Source organism: Ahaetulla prasina, chromosome 2 (assembly GCF_028640845.1).
Source record: "Ahaetulla prasina isolate Xishuangbanna chromosome 2, ASM2864084v1, whole genome shotgun sequence".
Taxonomy (NCBI): domain Eukaryota; kingdom Metazoa; phylum Chordata; class Lepidosauria; order Squamata; family Colubridae; genus Ahaetulla; species Ahaetulla prasina.
In genome coordinates this window covers 137,712,881-137,732,642 of record NC_080540.1, presented here as the reverse complement: position 1 = coordinate 137,732,642, position 19,762 = coordinate 137,712,881, and the positions used below count along the sequence as shown (strand labels likewise).

Genomic DNA, 19,762 nt, shown 5'->3' with positions numbered 1-19,762 from the left:
AACAGAGAGACAAGAGCCTAATACTGTGAACCAGGAGTAATTCTCTATCCCTTCTTATCTGAGTACTTGCCTTTTAGTCCTTAGAAAAGTCTTTAAGCTAAGTAGTTCTTATTTTAAGTTTAAAGATACAAGTGTTTGTTGCTTAAGTTCTTCCCAATTTGGCAAGTATCTCCCAAGTGTAGTAGGCTGCCATGTGCTCTAGAAAGGCCCAAAGGAAGTGGGCAGTGATATGACTTCAGAGGCACAGAATGTGCTAAAAAATGCTGCCCCCATTGCTGGCATTCTTGTGGAGGCTCTTGGCCAGCCATGGAGGAGGAGGAGTGTGCAGCTTAGAGTGATAGACAGCTCTGTGCGGTCACAGTTTATAGAGGTAGCCAGGTTCCACAGTGGGAACAATGAACCACTTCAGAATCCTCCCACACTGCCTATATAGGGGCACGAAACAAGTTTGTGAGTGGGCTCTGTGCTTTCCTCTTGGAACAGCAACAGAAAGGCAGCGGTTGAAGAAGGGTATCCAAGATTAAGATGCTCCCTGGGAATGCTCACCCTTTCCTACCTGATTGCTGGGGCAACCTTCAGTAGGAAAAAGTTCATCCAGGTAATTAGAAGAAGCTACTGGTCTCACTCTGCAGGATGGGTGAATGAGAGCGAAGAAGGCAAAGCCTTAGGCAGGGATGGGCAGGTGGGCGGATGGATGAGGGATGGGCAAGGTTGATGGGGGTGCCTTGATCTCTGCGTGCAGTAGTGAGGGGATCAGAGCACCAAGGGATGGTGCACCTATTAACACTCTTTCTCTGGGCACTCTTGCCTAGAGCTGGAGAAGCGAATCCCGGGAGAAGAGGCTGAGGATGGTTTTGAGGTGTCTGCCCTGCACGGGGGCCAGCACAGTGCCCAAAACAGCCTGTAATGTAGAACTGGGGAACCCTGGGCAGCCTTCCCCCTGCCCCCTGACCAAGGTGAGGCTGCTTCTCCCACAACTGTGCTTATGACTCTTGTCTTTCACTGGGGGGGGGGGGGGTTTGCAGGGGGGAGGGAGCAGAACAGCCGCCGCTGACCACACTTTAAAAATCGGGGGGGGGGGATCGTCGTGGGATGGCAGGAGAAGGCTATTAGGCAGGCCGATGGGTTGTTGCTCTGCATTTGGATCCCTTGAAGTCTGCCTACTTCCCCATGCAAAGGTGAGGCTGGGGCAGGGGCTGGAAGCAGTAGCCCTGGCTATGACCTTGCCCCATGGACTTGCAGAGAGTCTGGGCAGGGAAGGCTGTCTTTATTTCGCTTTTGTCCTCTCTTTCAAACCTTTTGTCTCCATGGAGCATCTTTTTTCTTTTGGAGAAAATTTGAAATTGGCTGTCATGAAATACATCCGAATCTTATCGCCTAGGGCTTCATCCTGAACCCTGCACTGCATTCCCCCCCCCCCCACATGCATAGATCTGTGGGTGGAAAGATTTTTTTTTTAAAATAAAAAGGAGAAGAAAAAAGAGTGACTGAGTGCACGGCTGTCTCTGTTACCCCCCAATTGTTACGGGGCATGTTTGTAGCTGGATGGGAAAGAATGATAGTGTACTTTATGTGCCTCTGTCATGGTTTGCATATCTCCTCCTGCTCTGGAGGTGGTTATCTGAAATGGAATTGCACAGATGGGAAACTGTTTGTGTGAATCAGCTCTCCACATGGTTCCTTTCTTTCCCCCAGGGGCTATGAAGTAGTACACTGAACCTTTAGGTTGCGGTAGTGATCCTTAGCCTGCCCAAAGTGTGCGTGGGATCGGCTTCACACAAATGGTTTGCTACTACTGGAAAGTGTATGTTCTGCAATTCCATTTCAAGCAGCTCGATCAATGTAGTAGGACCGAATGAGGTATATTTGTCCATTGGGCTGCGCCTGCTCTTTTCCCAGTCTGTTAGGAGTATCCGTTAAACCATACTATGAGAGAAAATAGGACAGTTCCTGTGCTGTTACACTAGTCCACACGTGAAGACCGTAGATTCAGTTCTCACAAGTGTGTAACACAACTGTGCAAGCCCAGATTCCTCTTCTAGTTCTGTATGGCAGTGAAAGGACATCATTTTTCTTTCCCTTCAATGTGATCGGTCACACATTGGTTCCCTGTGCGAAAGAACGGACATGAGTTCTTTGCACCTTTTAATGTGTATTTAAGAACAGAGTAAATTGCCATGTATTGAATTAACCCATTGGTCCATATGGTTTGGGATTTAATAAAGATTTCAGGCAAAGGGCCATCCCCAGCCTCCTCTGCAGATAGCAAGCACTGAGCCAGGGGTTCTTTGCATGCAGAATTTGTGCTCTGTTGCTGAGCTACAGTCCTTTTTCTTATTTGTGTATTGCTGTGGAATATCTACAAAAGGTCATCCGTGTGTGAAAACATAACTGCTGGTGGTAGTGAGGATGATACTTCAAAGCAGCCTTTATCAGTCTAATGCTTGTCTGATGTTATACAACTTCCCCGGTTCCCAGTTACTATTGAAATAACTGGGATTTTTAGGTATTGCAATCCAACAACTGGAATGCAGCAGGTTGGGGAAGGCTGCTTGAATGAGTCGAAATTGCTTTGCATGCTTTATTGCCATAATCCTTCCATCGAGAGGAGGATTATGTATCTAGTGATGACCAAATGCATGTCTCAAACCTTCTCCTCTCCACATTCTTAACATTGCTCTATTGCCCCATTTTACACTTTCATTCTCCTTATCTTTTTTTGTCCCAGGAATTCAGTAATGCGGACGGGGAGGAATATCCTAGTGAATTTTCAGCTCAAGGCTCACCAGCCACCCAGAATGGCCCTGAAGTTTATATTCTGCCTCTCACCGAAGTATCTTTGCCAATGTCTAGGCAACCTGGGCGCTCAGGTAATCTAGTGAAGTATTAAGCTTACTCTATTAAACATTTTTTTCCTGTGGATAGTTGCAGCAGTGATTTGCATGCTTTGTGTGTACAGAAGCATTGACAAATTTATGCTGTCCAGATGTGTAGGGCTACAATTCCCAGGGTTCCTGAATTCCTGGGCAGCGTGTTCAGCAAGTCCCACAAATCTGGAGATTCCCATTTTAGAGAGCAGTAAAACCTGGATGGCATCTGTTTGGGAAAAGGAGACAGTAAAACTTTGAATTCTTCTGTTACTGGCAGTCTTGGAATTATCACCTAGATTTTGTGCTTCCAAAAAGAAACAAGGAGCCCAATTTCCCACAACTATTGGAAGAAATACTCCTTTTAATTATTGTTATTATGCTGTAATGTGAGAATAACCCTGAAGAAGAGGAAGTGCACATACAAATAGCTGCTTTAACAAAATGTAATGCAGCCATCCCTTTGAGACAGGCCAAACGTGAACGGCAGAGTCATGAATATTAAAACAATTTTTGTTATAGGTCACAGTAACAGAACCTGCAACTCTGAATGTGCCTCCCCTTCCCTGCCTTTCTCCCCAGAGAACAAGGGAGGGTCCAGTCCGAGATGTTTTCTCTAATTCCATTTCTGCTCTGGGTTCAGATTTCTCTTATCTCATCGTTGTCTTGGCTGTTCTCTTGTCTTCCTCCTCTTCCTCAAAGTTATTCTCATAGCCCATTTACACATGCAGATCCAAGTTGATCTTAAAAAAAAGTGGGAGGACAGCATTTCTGCACCCAATCAGCTCAGTGCTCTTTAGGACTTGGAATACTACCACCATTTTAAAGATACAAGCTTTTGTAGCATAGAGTTCACCTCACCAAGTGTTTCTCTCTTAATAAAAATCTTAGACTTTAAAATGCTATAGGACTCCTCTTTTTTTTCTTCTACCAAAGATCTGCATATTTATCCCACTGCACATTCTTAATATGTTCCTTCAGTAATGATACATATCCTTTTATAAAAAAAGATGGCATCAAACAGTGGGATGGACCGGGGGGGGGGGGACACATAATAGTAATAGCACTATGGTATTAGCTCCACTGAACCATTAAGAGCTGCATAGAAATAAATAGATAAATATGCCATTTGTATGGGGACTAAATTCACAGAGGTCTCAGAGATTGCCTGGACATCCTAGGAATGTAACTCAGATGCTTTTAGAGAATACACAGTCTTGATCACAGTCTTCTTCTTTTTCCTCCTCCTCTTCCTCCTTCTCCTCCCGCTCCTCCTTCATCAGTCTTGACTCCCTGTGTTGCTAAGGGGAATGGAAAAGAGCAAAAAAGACAGTAAGAATATCCCCACCTATCTTTAGAGTTAGTTTTAACAAATAATCAGTTTCTGCTCAAGATTCTTAATAGTTTCAATACATATAAAATATTAAGGACTATATTTTATCATATGCGATAAATGTCATTCCTTTGAAATAATAGAAAATGTCATTCCTTCTTATGTCCTCTATGCATCACCCAAGGCCATGCTCTGAGTACCTTTTGTGGGTTTTTTTTATGTAGTGATCTTTCTATCTTGTAAAACACAGATTTGATTTTGATCTCACAAACCCCAGTGCTTTAAGTGTCTGCTTAAAAACCTTTTTTAAATGGAAGTCTTTTCTTTTCAAAATACCCTTAAGGCCATCATATTCATTTTGTTGGGTGTGTCAGTTTTGGATTAATGTAATATACTTTTTCTTCAATGTTCTTCTTTTTAGTTTAATATTTCATTGCTATAGGCTGTGGGGCTGAAATAATTAAGCCGTCTTGGTCAGAAAGCTCTCCAGATGTGTGGATTTCAATTCTCAGAGTTCTGTAGCCTGCATGACCATGGCCAAAAATCTTGAAAGTTGAAGTCCATTACATTGGGAGTGTGGGCAGGTTGGTGATAGCTGCTATAGTGAGATGGAAGCTTTTGAATTACGTAGAACATTTCACCAGAAAATCAGACATTCTGTGTAAAATGAAAGCTTTTACCATGAAATATTGCTTGATATGTTTTATATACATCCCCAGTCTCTGTTCAGAGTTCTTAATTCAGTAGAGGGAATTCTAGCTAATGTAACAAGAATTGCCTGCAATCAGCTAAAGTGATACTACACTAGGCTCATAATGGTATGTGTCCAACATTCTTGGTTTTTTCACCCAAGATTCTGTTCTGCAGATGACTGCTTAGATGTCTTCTATCCTTTTGGCCTTAGACATCTTTTTTTGTGTACTGCAAATCTCCAGGCTTCATACCTTCCAACCCACCTTTGTCAAAGGAATACATGAGCTTGGCTGGATTCCCCCACAACCCACTTGCAGCTGCTTGATAGAGAATATGTTGAGGTGGATCAAATCCTCTTTTAATCATGGAATTCGGTTCCTGTAGGCCCACCTCTATCCTGTGACGTCAATGCTTTGTTGCCATTGGAAGCAGTTGAGGAGAGAAGGATTTTTATCTAGCATATTTTCCCTCTGTCCATTTGTTTAGCGCACCTAATGGCTTGGTTCTTGAGTCACGTTCCTCTGTATGTTATAGCCATGCTTTGTCACACATCTTCTCACATCTAAGGATGTATTTGCTGCCTAGGCTGCATATTTCCATTGAATAGCCTAGGGTGAAGGCCGTGTATTCCTCCTTCCTCACCCTTTTACTCCGGAAATCCTGTGCATTGCCACTAAAGCATGAGATCCCAAATCTTGCTTTAGTCATTTTATAAACAGATATAAACAGAAGAGGAGAGCTAGTAACGGCAGTCCTTTCTTCAGTAAGTTATTATAACCTATTGCTGCCCAGCATGTTTGTGGTGATATTCCAAATTTTCTCCTCTCCCTCTCTCCCCCCTCCCTTAACTAGTATCTTCTGGATTATTCTGGTTTTGCACCTACGTATGCTGTAGCGTGAGTTGCCAATGCCATCTTGTGGGCTCAGAGTGGCAAGGCATTCTGATTTAGGGGACATGAGAATTTGTATGGGCACCTTCCCTGTGTTGCATATACCTGGAGAACAGGCGCCTGTGCAGCCAATTTCCTCCATTAGCTAGCCGGGGAGCAGGCAAAACAAAAAGCAATGGGACAGGGTTCGAGATAGGGCCTTTGCCCTTGATCTTTTCACCTCAGCAGAGGCTGCTGCTTGTCCTGCCTGAAGGTTTTCTCTCCCCCACTACATCAGAGACAAAGGGCTTTTTGATCCCAGATCCCACGGGCCCTGCATTCCTTCCCATGAGAAGCAACTGAGGAATCCGAGACGTGTCCCACTGGGTAGGAGGGAGAGGGACCAGCCACTTAGCCATGCGATGGCTCCGCTCTGCCCTGCCCACACTTTGTAGCCCAGTAGAGCATTGTGTGATCCAAAAGGACCCCATAAAGAATGGGTTCAATGTTTAGCTCGAGCCACTGCTGCTGGAGGGGACAACAATAAAGCCTTTGCTTCTCAGTGTGATGGGAACAGTGGTGTCTGGCACTGAGGGAGTGAAGGGTGGCATTGCTGCATTTGGGACATGGGAGAGCCCACTTGAGGGGACCTTGAACAGATGCTTTCTAATGCCTCGAAGCTTAGGCAGACATCTGATTGTAGCAGAAAGCTCCTTGTTTCTTCCTGTGCTTGTGAAAAAAAATTCTTCAGCCTCGGCTTGACTCTGCCAATGTAGCAAAGAATTGCTTCAAACCTGGTTCCAGAACTTGATATCTCCACTTTTCTCTGAGGATTTTCCTGTATCTGCACCTGCATGCCGCTGTCGTCCCAGGCCTCTTCTTCTGCAGAAAGCTAGAATGAAACAGCATGGGGTCAAGCTGGCACAGCGACCAACTTATCAGAAAGAGGGTGCAGAAATTCAAACTGCTCTATGTGTTCCTTTACAGTGCAGTTACTCAAATCCACTGACCTGGGACGCCACAGTCTGCTATACCTCAAAGAAATTGGCCATGGATGGTTTGGCAAGGTAAGCTGGGCTGATCCCCAATCTTCAATTAACACAGGAAGGATGGGAAGGAAGAGAGGACACAGAGAAAGGGCCAAGGCCAAAGGGATTTAGTAAGAATAGAATAGATTTTACTCTTAGGCATAGATGCCGTCCCTTTGAGTAGTGCTTTTGGCAACAGAGGAGTGAGACTGTGGAACAATATATATTAACTTGCAGAATTAAAAATCGAAATGTCAATTCTGCATTAGCTCCCAGTACATAAAAGTGAGCAATTGAGTGGAAAGAACAAAAGGGTATTATTGTTCAGCTCAATGAGGGGAAATTGCCAAAAGAAGGGAGGCAGAGGTTCGGAAGTAAGGATAACTCTGAAACTACTAGATTAGATCTGGCACTTCCCATTGACCTCATGCAGCATCACTGATTTTTCCTGTATTTATTTCTGTTGCCTCCTATTTGGGTGTCATAGAAAGTTCACCTGGTTTTCCATTAAATTGCCACAGAAAGCCAGCTGAAGAACTGATTGCAAAGTTGCTTTAAGACCCTGGAGCTTAAGAGGAGGGTAAACAAGAATTTGTGTGCAGGGAGGTGTTGGGTAGGACATAGAAACCGGTGGAATAAATATTACAAAATAAATACATGAATTAAATTGTTATGTGGAACATAAAAACTTAAGGCCAACTTATAAAGATAATTTGTATGATATACTATAGTTTGTCCTGAATCACTGTAGTTGCTGAGTGAACTTGTGCTTTTGCAGAAAACTTGGGTTGTGATTGCTTGTGGAACATTAGTAGTCACACACTGGAAAACTACTGATCAAAACATTGGCTTGGTACCATGGATGATTTAATGGCTCTTATGCATGAAAGTTTCCCAGTATTGTTTAAGAATGTTCATACGTGAAAAACTGAGGGTGAGAAGGGTTAGCAAATTCTTTATTCTTGCTGGATTATCAAATTGTAGTAAATTTCGTGATGGATCTCTGTTAACCACTTAAGAGGATATTGATCTATTAACACAATTTTATAACTATCGTGGCTCTCCCTAGCTCATAAAGTGGTTATCATTCTAAATCAGAAATGCAAGATCCCAGACCATGGTGCCTATCTCTCTCTCTCTGTCTTTCGTTTTAGGTGTTCCTCGGTGAGGTAAATGCAGGCTTGAGCAGTACTCAGGTGGTGGTGAAGGAGCTTAAGGCTAGTGCCAGCGTGCAGGATCAAATGCAGTTTTTGGAAGAGGCACAGCCTTACAGGTAGGTTTTCTTACGCCTTTCAGTAGCAGGCTATGGGTATCTACGTTTCCTCAGCATTCTGACAAAATTTCTGTGGAGATGCACCTGTGAGCATACTACTGCTAGAATTGTTCTTTTATTTGTGGCTGTTACAATTCCAACCAGGATACTATATATGAGATATGGGAACATAAGGCTTATGTGAATGGAAACTATCAGCTTTCCCACGTTGACAGAATAAGGCTGGATCATAAGAGATGGCGATGAAAATATCTCTAGATCAAAGCATCAGTATCAAGAAGCAGCTTTAAGACTGTCGGTAATTTGGTGTCTGACGCTGACAAAGGAGTAAAAGAGAGAGTGCTGAACTTCAGAGCTTCCTGCATGTAGCACTCATACGCTTCTTATATAAAATGCAAATGTTAAGTTTAAAAAAATTAAATGACCCAAATATAAGATTTTTGTATTACTTCGAGAACTGGCAAATTCAAGCTTTCTTACCCAATATATCATGACATTTCAGTTAAGATTATCAAAATCTTGCAAAGTTTGAAGGCTTTGAAAATTTGGGTCTTTTATGGTGTCCCTCCCTCAAATAAATGATATTCAGAAGTTATGAGAGGATCTACATGCTTGTAATCCTTAAAGGAAAACTGGAGATAAAATTGAAAATAAAGGTGTCCTTGAATTGAATTTCATTGTTGATGATACATCCAGTATGTTTTTATGATAGTTTTACAAAATGTAGTTTGCTGTTGTCTTTCCTCAGGATGGTTCTTTCTACTTATTAATCAAACCTACAGGTGCTTCCTACGTGCTAACTAAGGACTAAGTTAGTTTCTGAAATGTCAGGATAGCTTACTCAGTATTACATCTTCTCTCCCCGTATGAATCCTGGAGTAGCAAAGAAATCTGTTGTTGGATCCAGAGAATCTGAGCAAGATGCACAGAAGGGGAGGGACAGTGCTGGGGAGGCAATGAATTACTTTACTGACTCATGAACAAACAGTCCTTATTGTTTATGAGGTAGCTGGCACAGCTTAGGACCCATTTATTCAGTGCCAGTTTGTGGTTGCATCATAAGGACCCTTCCCTGTCCTTATATAAACTGGTGTGAAAGTTGCTGGAAAAAGAAAAGAAGCGCCTTCAAAGAAAATCCTTTCTCAACTAACTTAGTTGAGGTGTCACCTGTTAGCCTAGTGTAGTGCTTCTTAGCTATGATCGCCCTGCTCCTTGCTTGATCTTTAGCTGTTCCCTCACTGCTTTAGCCCTTTGATTTCTCTCCTTCTATAATGCTGATGCACCTCAACCCATCACGAACCAAATCCCCTTGCCAGGTCTACAAATTTTCCCAAGCCCTCTCTTATTTGGCTCTAGACTCTGCCACTTGTTTGTTTCCTTCCAGTCTCACTTGCACCTCTTACCTTTCTGCCCAGGGCACTCCAGCATACCAATCTCCTGCAGTGCTTGGCTCAGTGTGCAGAGGTGACCCCCTATCTGCTGGTGATGGAATTTTGCCCATTGGTAAGTCCATTAAATGGAGGGGAAAATACAATTTTCCCTCTTCCCCTAAGCTTTGGGACAGGAAAATGACAAAAGTGTGGTTGGGTTAAAGAGCTGTTCCTTTTGTTGAGTTGTCTTGTCTCCTGACTCTTGCTGGGGTCAGCAGGTATGTTTCTAGTTTACAGAAGTGTATCTTTTCATTCTCTCTGCAATGAGCTACTTTGGCTTGTTCACAGCAGGTGGAGAGATGCCCCTCTTTTATCTATGGAACTTTTATCTATGGACTTTCTTCTGTCTCCCCAGATATGCAGAATTCCAAATGGCTAGGAATTCTTAAACACCCCTCCCTCTTGAGATCATGGTCTCATTTTTTGACCACATTGCAGAAATGCTCCCCCCACCTTATTCTTCTTCAGCCACACACACCTGACAGATCTTTAGGCAGTTATAGTTGTGGGTAATGCTATTGCCACCCCAACAGGGTGACCTGAAGGGCTACCTACGAAGCTGCCATGCTGCAGAGGCTCTGGCACCTGATCCTTTGACATTGCAACGCATGGCCTGCGAAGTATCCTGTGGTTTGCTGCATCTTCATCGCAACAACTACGTCCATAGGTAAGTTGAGAAGATTTGTGCGCTTGCCGTGCTTTCAGGTTAAGGGCGTAAAACGAAAACAGAAAACAGTTCTCTTCAAGAATTTACAGAGTGAAGGTGGTTAGCTGGAGAACTTAGAAAACTATTTCGAGCGAATTTAGCAAATAAGAAAGGAGCAGCAAATGCTGTTTCCAAAGCTATCCTGTGGTAGCTATCCATACATCCATGGATCTTTAGACCTACAGGTAGTCCTCGACTTATGACCACAATGGAGCCCAAAATTTATGTTGCGAAGCGAGACATTTGTTAAGTGAGTTTTGGCCCATTTTACGATCTTTCTTGCCACCATTGCTAAGTGAATCAATGCAGTTGTTGAATTAGTAACATGGTTGTTAAGTGAATCTGTCTTCCCCATTGGCGTTGCTTGTCAGAAAGGTGCAAAAGGTGATCACATGACCTCGGGACCCTGAGACCGTCATAAATAAGAACCAGTTGCCAAGCATTTTAATTTTGATCACATGACCATGGGGATGCTGCAACATTCGTAAGTGTTAAAAACAGTCATAAGTCACTTTTTTCAGGGCCGTTGTAACTTTTAACGGTCACTAAATGAACTGTTGTAAGTCGTGGACTACCTGTACTAGTTTACGGTTAAACTTGCAGGATTTGAGAGAGGAATCTTTTCTAGTCTTACCTGGAGACTCCAGGACCTCACCTGCTTCATCTTCTGCCATGGAATTATGGACCTTTCCATATCAGCACTCCCTTGATGATGACGATGATATTTTGTATGATATTATCTGAGGCCTGGTGACTAGGAGTGGAAGTGGTGATCATCCAAGGGCATGTCTTTTCCTGAAAACAAATTTTCAAAAGCACGGATCGACAACTCATGTCATGGGCTGTGTGTCATGCCCCACCCCATTTCCTGTGAAATGATGGTATCTCCTGCTGAAATTTGAAAAGCAGGCCCTCTCAAATAATTGGGGGGGATTAGAAAATAGAAGCCGACAAATATAAGATATGGAGGAAAGTTTTGCATTTATAAAAGTTAATCTTCAGAGATACGTTGGAATTTATTTTCTAATTACACCGTTCTCATGCTTTCAAATGCATTTCTTCATACCTATAAATGTGTCCATTTAAAAATTGCAGAATTTTGGCACTAAAAATTGCCCATCAGGGCTTTTTAGAATTTGACAAAGATAGTAAAAGTATACAGGTATATGGGAGTACGGTATTCTGTTCTGCTGCTAAGGCTTTCATGCCCCCTTCTGGATTATTATTTTTTACAATTATCTGGCTGGCTACAGTCAGTCCCAGAGTTTTTCTTCACTTGCTCATTTATCATGCGTATTAAATATTAATGTGTTCCCTATCTTTTTTTATTCTGTCCCCGCTCTCTTTTTCTTTATGGTTCCACCTTCTTTTCCTGAACGTGTTGATTATTTGAATGCAGCCTTTGGCTTAAAAAGAACTGGCAAGGGGCTAGGAATAAGAAACCAAGGTTCTTGGGGGAGTTATGCCCCGAAGGAGAATTAGAGCCTTAATGTATTGTGTATTGTAGTAACTGAAGTTTGTATTTGTTTAGGCAGGGATACACAGGGTATGCTCTTTGTAACATGGACTTTCCAACCAGCTTTTCCCCTTCCTGTGGTCTTGTCTGGGAACACGGGTTGCAGCATTTGGCTTCCAGCAAGAAACCAAACAAGCCTGGATAACCTCTGCTGTTCCTGCTCTCTTCTTATCACTCGTTCCTCCCCGTCAACAATATCCTGGTGCTGAGTGAGTGGCACTCAGAGACTCCAGCATCAGTGATTTTGTTGAAGAGGGGGTGCTTTGCCATCTCCTGGACCATCTTTTATGGACAGAAGACAGGGATGCCGTAGATGTCTCTGGTTACTGAGCTGGAAGGGAATAGTGCCTAGAAGATATAAGCTGCTGCTTTGACATGCTTCTCTTTCTCTTTCTCTTTCTCTCTTTCTCTGCCTCCCTCCCCCTCCCCCACCACTTCTCCCCTTTCTCTCTTCATATTTAACATAGCTATAAAAACTGGCATTATCTTTCAGAGTGGATATAAAAATTTGATTGAGTGATGTTTAAAATGTCACATAGAGAAACAGGCCCATTTGTGCTGTACTAAAAACTCTCCTAAAACAAAAAAAAGAAGGCAGCTATAGTGATGGTTGGGCTCAGCAGTTCTTCTGAAATCGCAAAAGATGCAAAAAAACAAAAACAAAAAAAAAACAACCCCAAAAACAAATGTTGAGTAAACGTGATCAATACCATGTACCGTAGCATGCTTTCATGCAGTTGGAAGAATAGCTATAATTATCATCATGGTCACTGACAGAAAACTGTGTGCCAGCAGTGGGAAGGAAAGGTTGAAATTGCCTTTGTGTTTTTTGTTGCTTTGGGTTTTTTTCAAACAAGCCCTCTGTGACATGGCCATTTACCACATGTTTCAAGGAGACATTTTCTCTTGTGGGAGATAGCTAAGATAGAGAGGACACAGTAAGAGTCCAAGCAGAATCAAGGTGGACAGTTGCTTTTTGTGATTCAGCTCACAAAAATTAGAGCTTACTCAGGGGAGCATCTCTCCTCTGAGAATCCTCAACCCATATTAAAGAACAGTACAGGTAGTCCTTGACTTACAACAATTCATTCAGGGACATTCGAAGTTACAACAGCACTGAAAAAAGTGACGTATGACTGTTTTTCACACTTACAACCATTGTAGCATTCCCATAGTCACGTGATCAAAATTTAGATGCTTGGCAACTAACTCATATTTATAATGATTGCAGTGTCCTGGGGTCATGTGATTCTCATTTTGCAACCTTCTGACAAGCAAAATCATGGCGGAATCCAGATTTACTTTGCACCCCTGTTACTAACTTAACAACTGCAGTGATTCACTTAACAAAGGTGGGAAAAGGTCATAAAATGGGGCAAAACTCACTTAGCAAATGTCTCATTTAGCAACATAAAACTTGGGCTCAATTGTGGTTGTAAGTTGAGGACTACCTGTATTCAGGGTTTGTGGATAAACGTGCAGCGGTTTTCTTTTAAAACAACTGGAATCAGAAGCAGAGCTTTTATATGGCGCAGTTTTTGTTAAATCTTGCAGAGTGCAGATTCATTAGCAAAGCAGGAGGTGGGTTCCTGTCATTATTATTAATATCTGCTTTCTGCGTCATTCTTAAAGTTGCCAGACCATGGTCAGGTCTAGCCTTGGAAACTCTACAGGTGATCAGTTTTTTTCATCTGTCAACCAAAAAGGTGTACCCTTAAACACATGGTTTTATGGTAGAAGGAGCTTGGTAGAAAGTCAAGCTGAGAGACTGAGAGAAAGCAGAACTTATCCCAGTTGGTATATTGTTGTATGGTGGCTTGACTTTCCAACTCTGCTTCTTTCTGAGGATTTGTTTCTTTATATATTTCTAAGGATAATCAGGGATATTCCTTGTTGCCTTTGATAAACTAAGTAATAAAGGCTGATTAGCAGTTCTATCCTGCACAACAGTTGCCACTCCCTAGTTTAGCAGTTCTGCTGCTAATCTAATCTGCATCATAATGGCCCTTTGATGCTTCATGGATAAACTCTGTTGGATATTTCTTTTGTTTAGTGACTTGGCCTTGCGGAACTGCTTACTCACAGCTGACCTTACTGTCAAAATCGGTGACTATGGCCTTTCTCACTGCAAATACAAAGTAAGTATGTTTGGGGGCAGGGAGCGGGGCGGGGGTGGGTGGGGACAGGGGGGGACAGGGAGTGAGAGCACTTGCTATTGGCAGAGTTTGGAGAGGACTTGAAAGGCTGGCGATGAAAGCAGCTCTCTTTCAGAGATGGTTGAGAGGATCCCGGGAAAATGGATAAGAGAGAAATACAGGACACAATACACCGAGGTATATCAGAAGCTAATGCACATTCAAACACAGGATCTTATGCATATATATATTGTGAATACGTTTTTCTCATTCATATATAAATATTTTATATGTGACTGCCTCTAAAGGTGGCTCAAAAATTTAAGCTGATGCAGAAAATGGCTGGGCCAGCGTTGTTGGAAATGAGGTGAATCTGTCAGTGCATTTTCAAGCTGCATTTAATGTGCTCTTTGTAATATTTTTTTTAAAAAAACCTTAAAATCTAAGCCCTCTAATTTAATGAAGCACCTGCACCCACTTGCTCATACTTTAAGACTGCAGAGAAGGCTTTTCTTATTGGCCTGATTCTTAGGAGCAATCATATTGGCAGCTGCAAGAGAAAAAACCTTTCTGGATATATAGACATGTATCTCTTGAATAATCCTGACAAATGAGGTTCAGGAACCCCCATCACTAGCGTTTAAAAGACTCACCTGTTTTCTTAAGTAGTGTTTTTAGGGGAGATTTTTTTTGGGGTGGGAATGGGGTTTGCTTTACCCTTATAACTTTTATTAAATTGTATAGATATTGTTTGTTTATTCCATAAGATGCTTTGGGAAGATTTGTATTCTACAAGGCAGACTAGTATTTCAAATAAAATAAAAATTAATAAACGAGGGCCAAATGACTGAGTTGGAGAGGTGAAAGGGCTAGAAGCAATTGATGGAGACGTTCAATAGTGCCAACCATATTTTAGTCAGGCAAAAGAGTTTGGCAGCTCTGACTTAGGACCAGGAATGAGCAGGCAGGTGTTGTTGTTGCTGGTTTGTTTGATGTGCTCTCCCTTTGGCCCTGCATGCCTGGCAGGATGACTACTTTGTGACCGCCGACCAACTATGGGTTCCATTGCGTTGGGTAGCCCCCGAATTGATTGATGAAGTCCACGGCAATCTGCTGATCGTCGACCAGACTAAGACTAGCAACATCTGGTGAGAAAAATCTGGGTTGGTGTATGAAATCTACTTGGTCTGGAAAGAGAGTACTGGCTCCAAAGCTTTTAAGACAAACAGAGTTAGAGAGTCAGTTTGGTCTAGTGGTTAAGGCATGAGGCTAGAAAGCGGGAGGCCGTGAGTTCTAGTCCCACCTTAGCCATGGAAGTCAGTTGGGTGACTTTGGGCTAGTCACTCTCTCTCAGTCCAACCCACCTCACGGGGTTGTGGTTGTTGTGGGGAAAATAGGAGGAATAAGGTATGTTGGATATGTTTGCCACCTGACGAGTTATTTTTAAAAATAACAAAAGTGGGATACAAATTAAATAAATAATAATAAATAAATAATGTTGGAGATACAACTGCTGTAGTAAAAGTATTCTTATTGAAGCACTTAATATTAATTGTATTTAAACTTTACTGATTGTCTATTTATTTATGTGCTAAATTCCAAATGGTGGTGCTTGTTTTTATCATTTAGGGCTGAGTTACATAAAAGAGAATCTCTCCTCCCCCTTCCCAATGCATTTTCTTGCTCATTAAGAAAGTAGGACAGTGTTTTAAATGACAGTCTTTGAAGTATGGAATTGACCTAACAGTTTTTGCAAGACTTAGGTTCTTGGTTATTGTAGCTAGAAGTTAGTGATAGGACTACTGAGCGGGCGGTGTGTTCATGTGCATCACTGGAATGACTCAGGGCTGGTATTCACTTACCTTCGCTACCCGTTCGCAAATGTGAGTGGCCGTGCCACCTCCATTCATGCACAGGGTCTTCCACACATGTGCAGAGCATCAAAACCATGGATAAATGGGATGTGATAACAGGGGGTAGGCGGAGCCTCCTGCAGCCTCTGCTACCGGTTTTCCCGAACCGGATAGAACCGGCTGAATACCACCACTGGAGTGACTCTGTTTCATAGTGTTACTGGAATTTTTCCTATAAATAGGTTTCGTTTCTGTTTTCCAGTCTAGATTTTTTGCCCCGTCTCTTGATGGTAAATTACAAAGGATGTTTCTAAGTAGAAGTTTCTTTAAGGCAATTGTTTTGCCTCTGTCACAGAGTTATCTGGAAAATCCAGCTTTTCTCCCCTCTTTGACATGCACTCTTTTCATTTGCTCTATGGACTTCTGTCCATAGAGGGGAAAAAATGGTATACTGTCTTCTCATCTAGAAGCACCTGAATATTTCAGTAACTAAGAGCGACTGCTCTGACATAAAAAACAAGTGATCTTGCGTATCGATCTTGCATTCTGGCTATAGTGGTTTCCCCCCCCAATTTTTCCTCTCTTGGCAGGTCTTTGGGCGTGACTATCTGGGAGCTGTTTGAACTGGGTGGCCAGCCCTACTGCCATTATTCCGATCGGCAAGTCCTCACTTACGCTATCAAAGAGCAGCAGCTTAAACTTCCCAAACCACAGCTTCCGCTCTCACTATCTGATCGCTGGTGAGTAACTGGGTGGGGACAAGGCTTTTTTAAGGAAGACAAGGAAGAGAAAAGGGTGACTGGAATATAGGGACAAAGATTTATTTATTTATTTATTTATTTATTTATTTTGTCACAACATCATATAAAATGATTATATAGTATATAAACATATATATGAGTAAAAGTTAGGAGGTATAAGCATATATATATATATAGATTTCTTGAATCCCATGCACCGCCTGCCCCACCACATACATTGGACAAACCAACAGAAGAATAAGTGCACGCATTGAAGAACACAAGAACTCAGTCAAAAAAGAGGAACCAACTTCTTCCCTGATCCAACACCTCAAAGCCACAGGACACGATATTGACTTTAAAAAGACCAGAACTATTGCCAAAACTGAACACTTTAACAACAGAATAATCAGAGAAGCCATCGAGATAGAAAAACGCCCACACAGCATGAACAAACGAGATGATACCTCCCGCCTACCAGCCATTTGGAAACCCGCCCTTATTGACAAACGAGTCCCTAACATGAGGAATGACACCAGACCCACACTCACGAGGTCCACACAGGATGTCACCACCACACATCCACCCAGAAAGCAGACCCAAACCCACACTGATCATGAAGCACAACCAAGGACCAGAAGCCAGACCACAGCTGCAACATTAGCCATTTCAAACCCCTCCAATCCATACATGCAGCAGACTGACACCCACTATGAACATGTAGCACGACCACGAACACGAAGCCAAACAACAGCAATGCAGCTCACCAGCTCAAATCCCCCTGCAACTCAGACTAATCTGAGCACAACCAAGCCCCCACCCAAACAGGACACACCCCCAGCCAATCAGAGCACAAAAAACCTCCCATCCAATCAGAGCACAGCCAAGCTCCCACCCAATCAGTTCAAACCCCCACTAGCAGTTAAAAAGGAAGAAACAGCTGCAGTCACACATTGCTCCCAGAAGCACGAAGCTGAAGCCTGAAGATGACGAATGAGACTTCGTCGAAACGTCGCCAAGACACTTCCAATTTTACGCGGGAGAAAACCCGAATAACCAAAGACCTACATATATATATATATATATGAAGAAGAAAACAAAAACAATAGGACAGGAACGGTAGGCACGTTTGTGCGCTTATGCACGCCCCTTATGGTCCTCTTAGGAATGGGGTGAGGTCAATAGTAGAAAGTTTTAGGATAAAGCTTTTAGGATTATGGGAAGAGACCACAGAGTCAGGTAAAGTATTCCAAGCACTGCTGATTCTGTTACAGAAGTCATATTTTCTGCAATCTAGATTAAAGAGGTTAACATTAAGTTTAAATCTGTTGGTTACTCTTGTATTATTGCAATTAAAGCTGAAGTAGTCTTTAACAGGAAGAACATTACAATAGATGATTCTATGAGTTAAATTTAGGTCTTGTCGAAGGCGACGGAGTTCCAAGTTTTCTAAGCCTAAGATGGTGGAGGGAAGGAGAATTTCTTTTTGAGTAGATGTTCAACCTCCTTGAACATGTAGGCATTCATCATATTTGAATAAGCAAATACCATGTTTGATGATTAATGTGTTAACTCTTGTGCAGTTGAATGAATGAAAGATGGATGGACGGATAAAAGTAGTCCTTGCTTAACAACTGATCACTTAGTGATGGAAGTTACAATGGACTGACTCAAAACTACATATGACCCACTTTTTGAAGGTCACATGATTGCATTTTGTGAGCTGGGCAACTGTGTCATGCCCCTGTCGAAGTCTGAATCCGAAGGAAAAGAGGAACAGCTGACAGAGAGTGAGAGAGTGAATCCGTTGCCTGTGGAAGAAACTGGGGAAGTGCAAAGTCAGGCTGGGCAGAGCAGAGGAGAGGTAGAACAAGGGAGAGGGGTTTCAGATAAAGACCAAGGCCCACCCCCTCCTCATCCTAGGCAGCGCAGGGAGGAATGGAGAAGAGAGCAACGTGGGTTGCGTGGCCTATGAGGGAGGGAAGGAACCCGATCCTCTTTACAAGGCACAGCTGCTGATGGAGTTTAAAAGGAAAGTCAAATGGGAGGGGCGGTTGTCGGGAACAAATACTGAGTTCATCTGGTGTTTAGCTGAAGTCCTAGCATCCTCCCAACTGCTTTGATTTACTGCCTTGCTACTTCAATTCTGGAATTCCCTATTTTGCTTGCCCTGCTGGATTAATTACCTGGTCTTGCCTTGTTGGATTTTTTGTTGAAAGTTTTCTTTTACAACATTTGGGACTGAAGTATTGTCAGCCAAAGACTATTACAAGTTGGTGGAAGAGCTCTCTCCAGGCCAGAGAGTTGAAAGGGACATTGGTGGCACAGTTGGTGATAATAAAGGGACTCATATCGGTTCTCTGGCTGTGTTGCCTTTGTGTCACACACCAGGACATCACAAACTGGCTTGGATTTATGTCCTAGTCATGTGACTGTGATTTTTGTGTGTGTTTGGGGCTGATTTCCAGTGTTTACTTCTAGGGTCTGGCCAAAAAAACCAATAACAACCCATTGCGGAAAATGGACTCAGTTAACGGCCATGGTGTTCACTTAATACTGCAGTGTTTGCTTAAAAATAAGAATAACAGAATTGGAAAGGACCTTGAAGGTCATCTAGTCCAACCCCCTGCTCAAGCAGGAAATCCTCTACCATTTCAGATAAGTGGCTATCCAGTCTCTTCTTAAAAGCCTCCAGTGATAGAGAATCCACTAGTTCTGAAGAAGGCAAGCCGGTCCACTGATTAATTGTTCTTATTATTTGGATCAAGGCAAAAATGGTTGTAAAATTGTTGGCAGTCATGTGGTGATCCCCTTAATGACGATCGTAATTCTGGGCTTAGTTACAGTCATAAATCGAGCACTACCTTTGCCTGCCTAAGGAGTACAGAAGTGCATATGATGAGAAGGAGCTAGATGTGTTGAATATGAGCCAGTAGGGTAGCTCAACTGCTAAAAAGACTGAAATAGCCCCAAGCTGCTTATATAGAAGCATGGTATGTAGCCCAGAATAATATTTTGTCTAGGCCATATCTGGACCACCAAGATAAAGATTTGATAAAGATTTTTGCAGTGTGGATGGGGCCAGGATGTTGATTGGAGCTGGGAAGCAAATCCTATCAGAAAAAGCCTGGTTTTCTTTAGATGCTGTTTTCTCTGACCATTTTTCCCTCCCTTACCCAAACCATTCTTTTTACATGAAGCAGTCATTATTGGCTGTGCCTGTCTTAAGGTATATTTTTGAAGATGGAATAATAGTGTTGAGAAGAGAGGACTAACCCTGTACAAACAGATACATTATGGAATGAATTATGCACTAATG

General features: G+C 42.5%; 1 protein-coding gene across 4 annotated transcripts in view; it reads left to right on the top strand.

Moving 5' to 3' along the window:
- AATK (apoptosis associated tyrosine kinase) overlaps positions 1–19,762 on the top strand; it is a 121,095-nt gene that overhangs the window by 85,755 nt on the left and 15,578 nt on the right. For 2 of the 4 annotated variants that reach the window (XM_058170710.1, XM_058170707.1), the window contains exons 3-10: positions 2,729–2,870; positions 6,750–6,829; positions 7,945–8,063; positions 9,479–9,566; positions 10,027–10,160; positions 13,769–13,853; positions 14,877–14,998; positions 16,294–16,443. In XM_058170710.1, coding sequence (XP_058026693.1) covers positions 2,729–2,870; positions 6,750–6,829; positions 7,945–8,063; positions 9,479–9,566; positions 10,027–10,160; positions 13,769–13,853; positions 14,877–14,998; positions 16,294–16,443 — 920 coding nt within the window. Of the gene's footprint in view, positions 1–472; positions 599–2,728; positions 2,871–6,749; positions 6,830–7,944; positions 8,064–9,478; positions 9,567–10,026; positions 10,161–13,768; positions 13,854–14,876; positions 14,999–16,293; positions 16,444–19,762 lie in introns of those variants that run through there. The other 2 variants (XM_058170708.1, XM_058170711.1) reach the window with 2 other exon arrangements.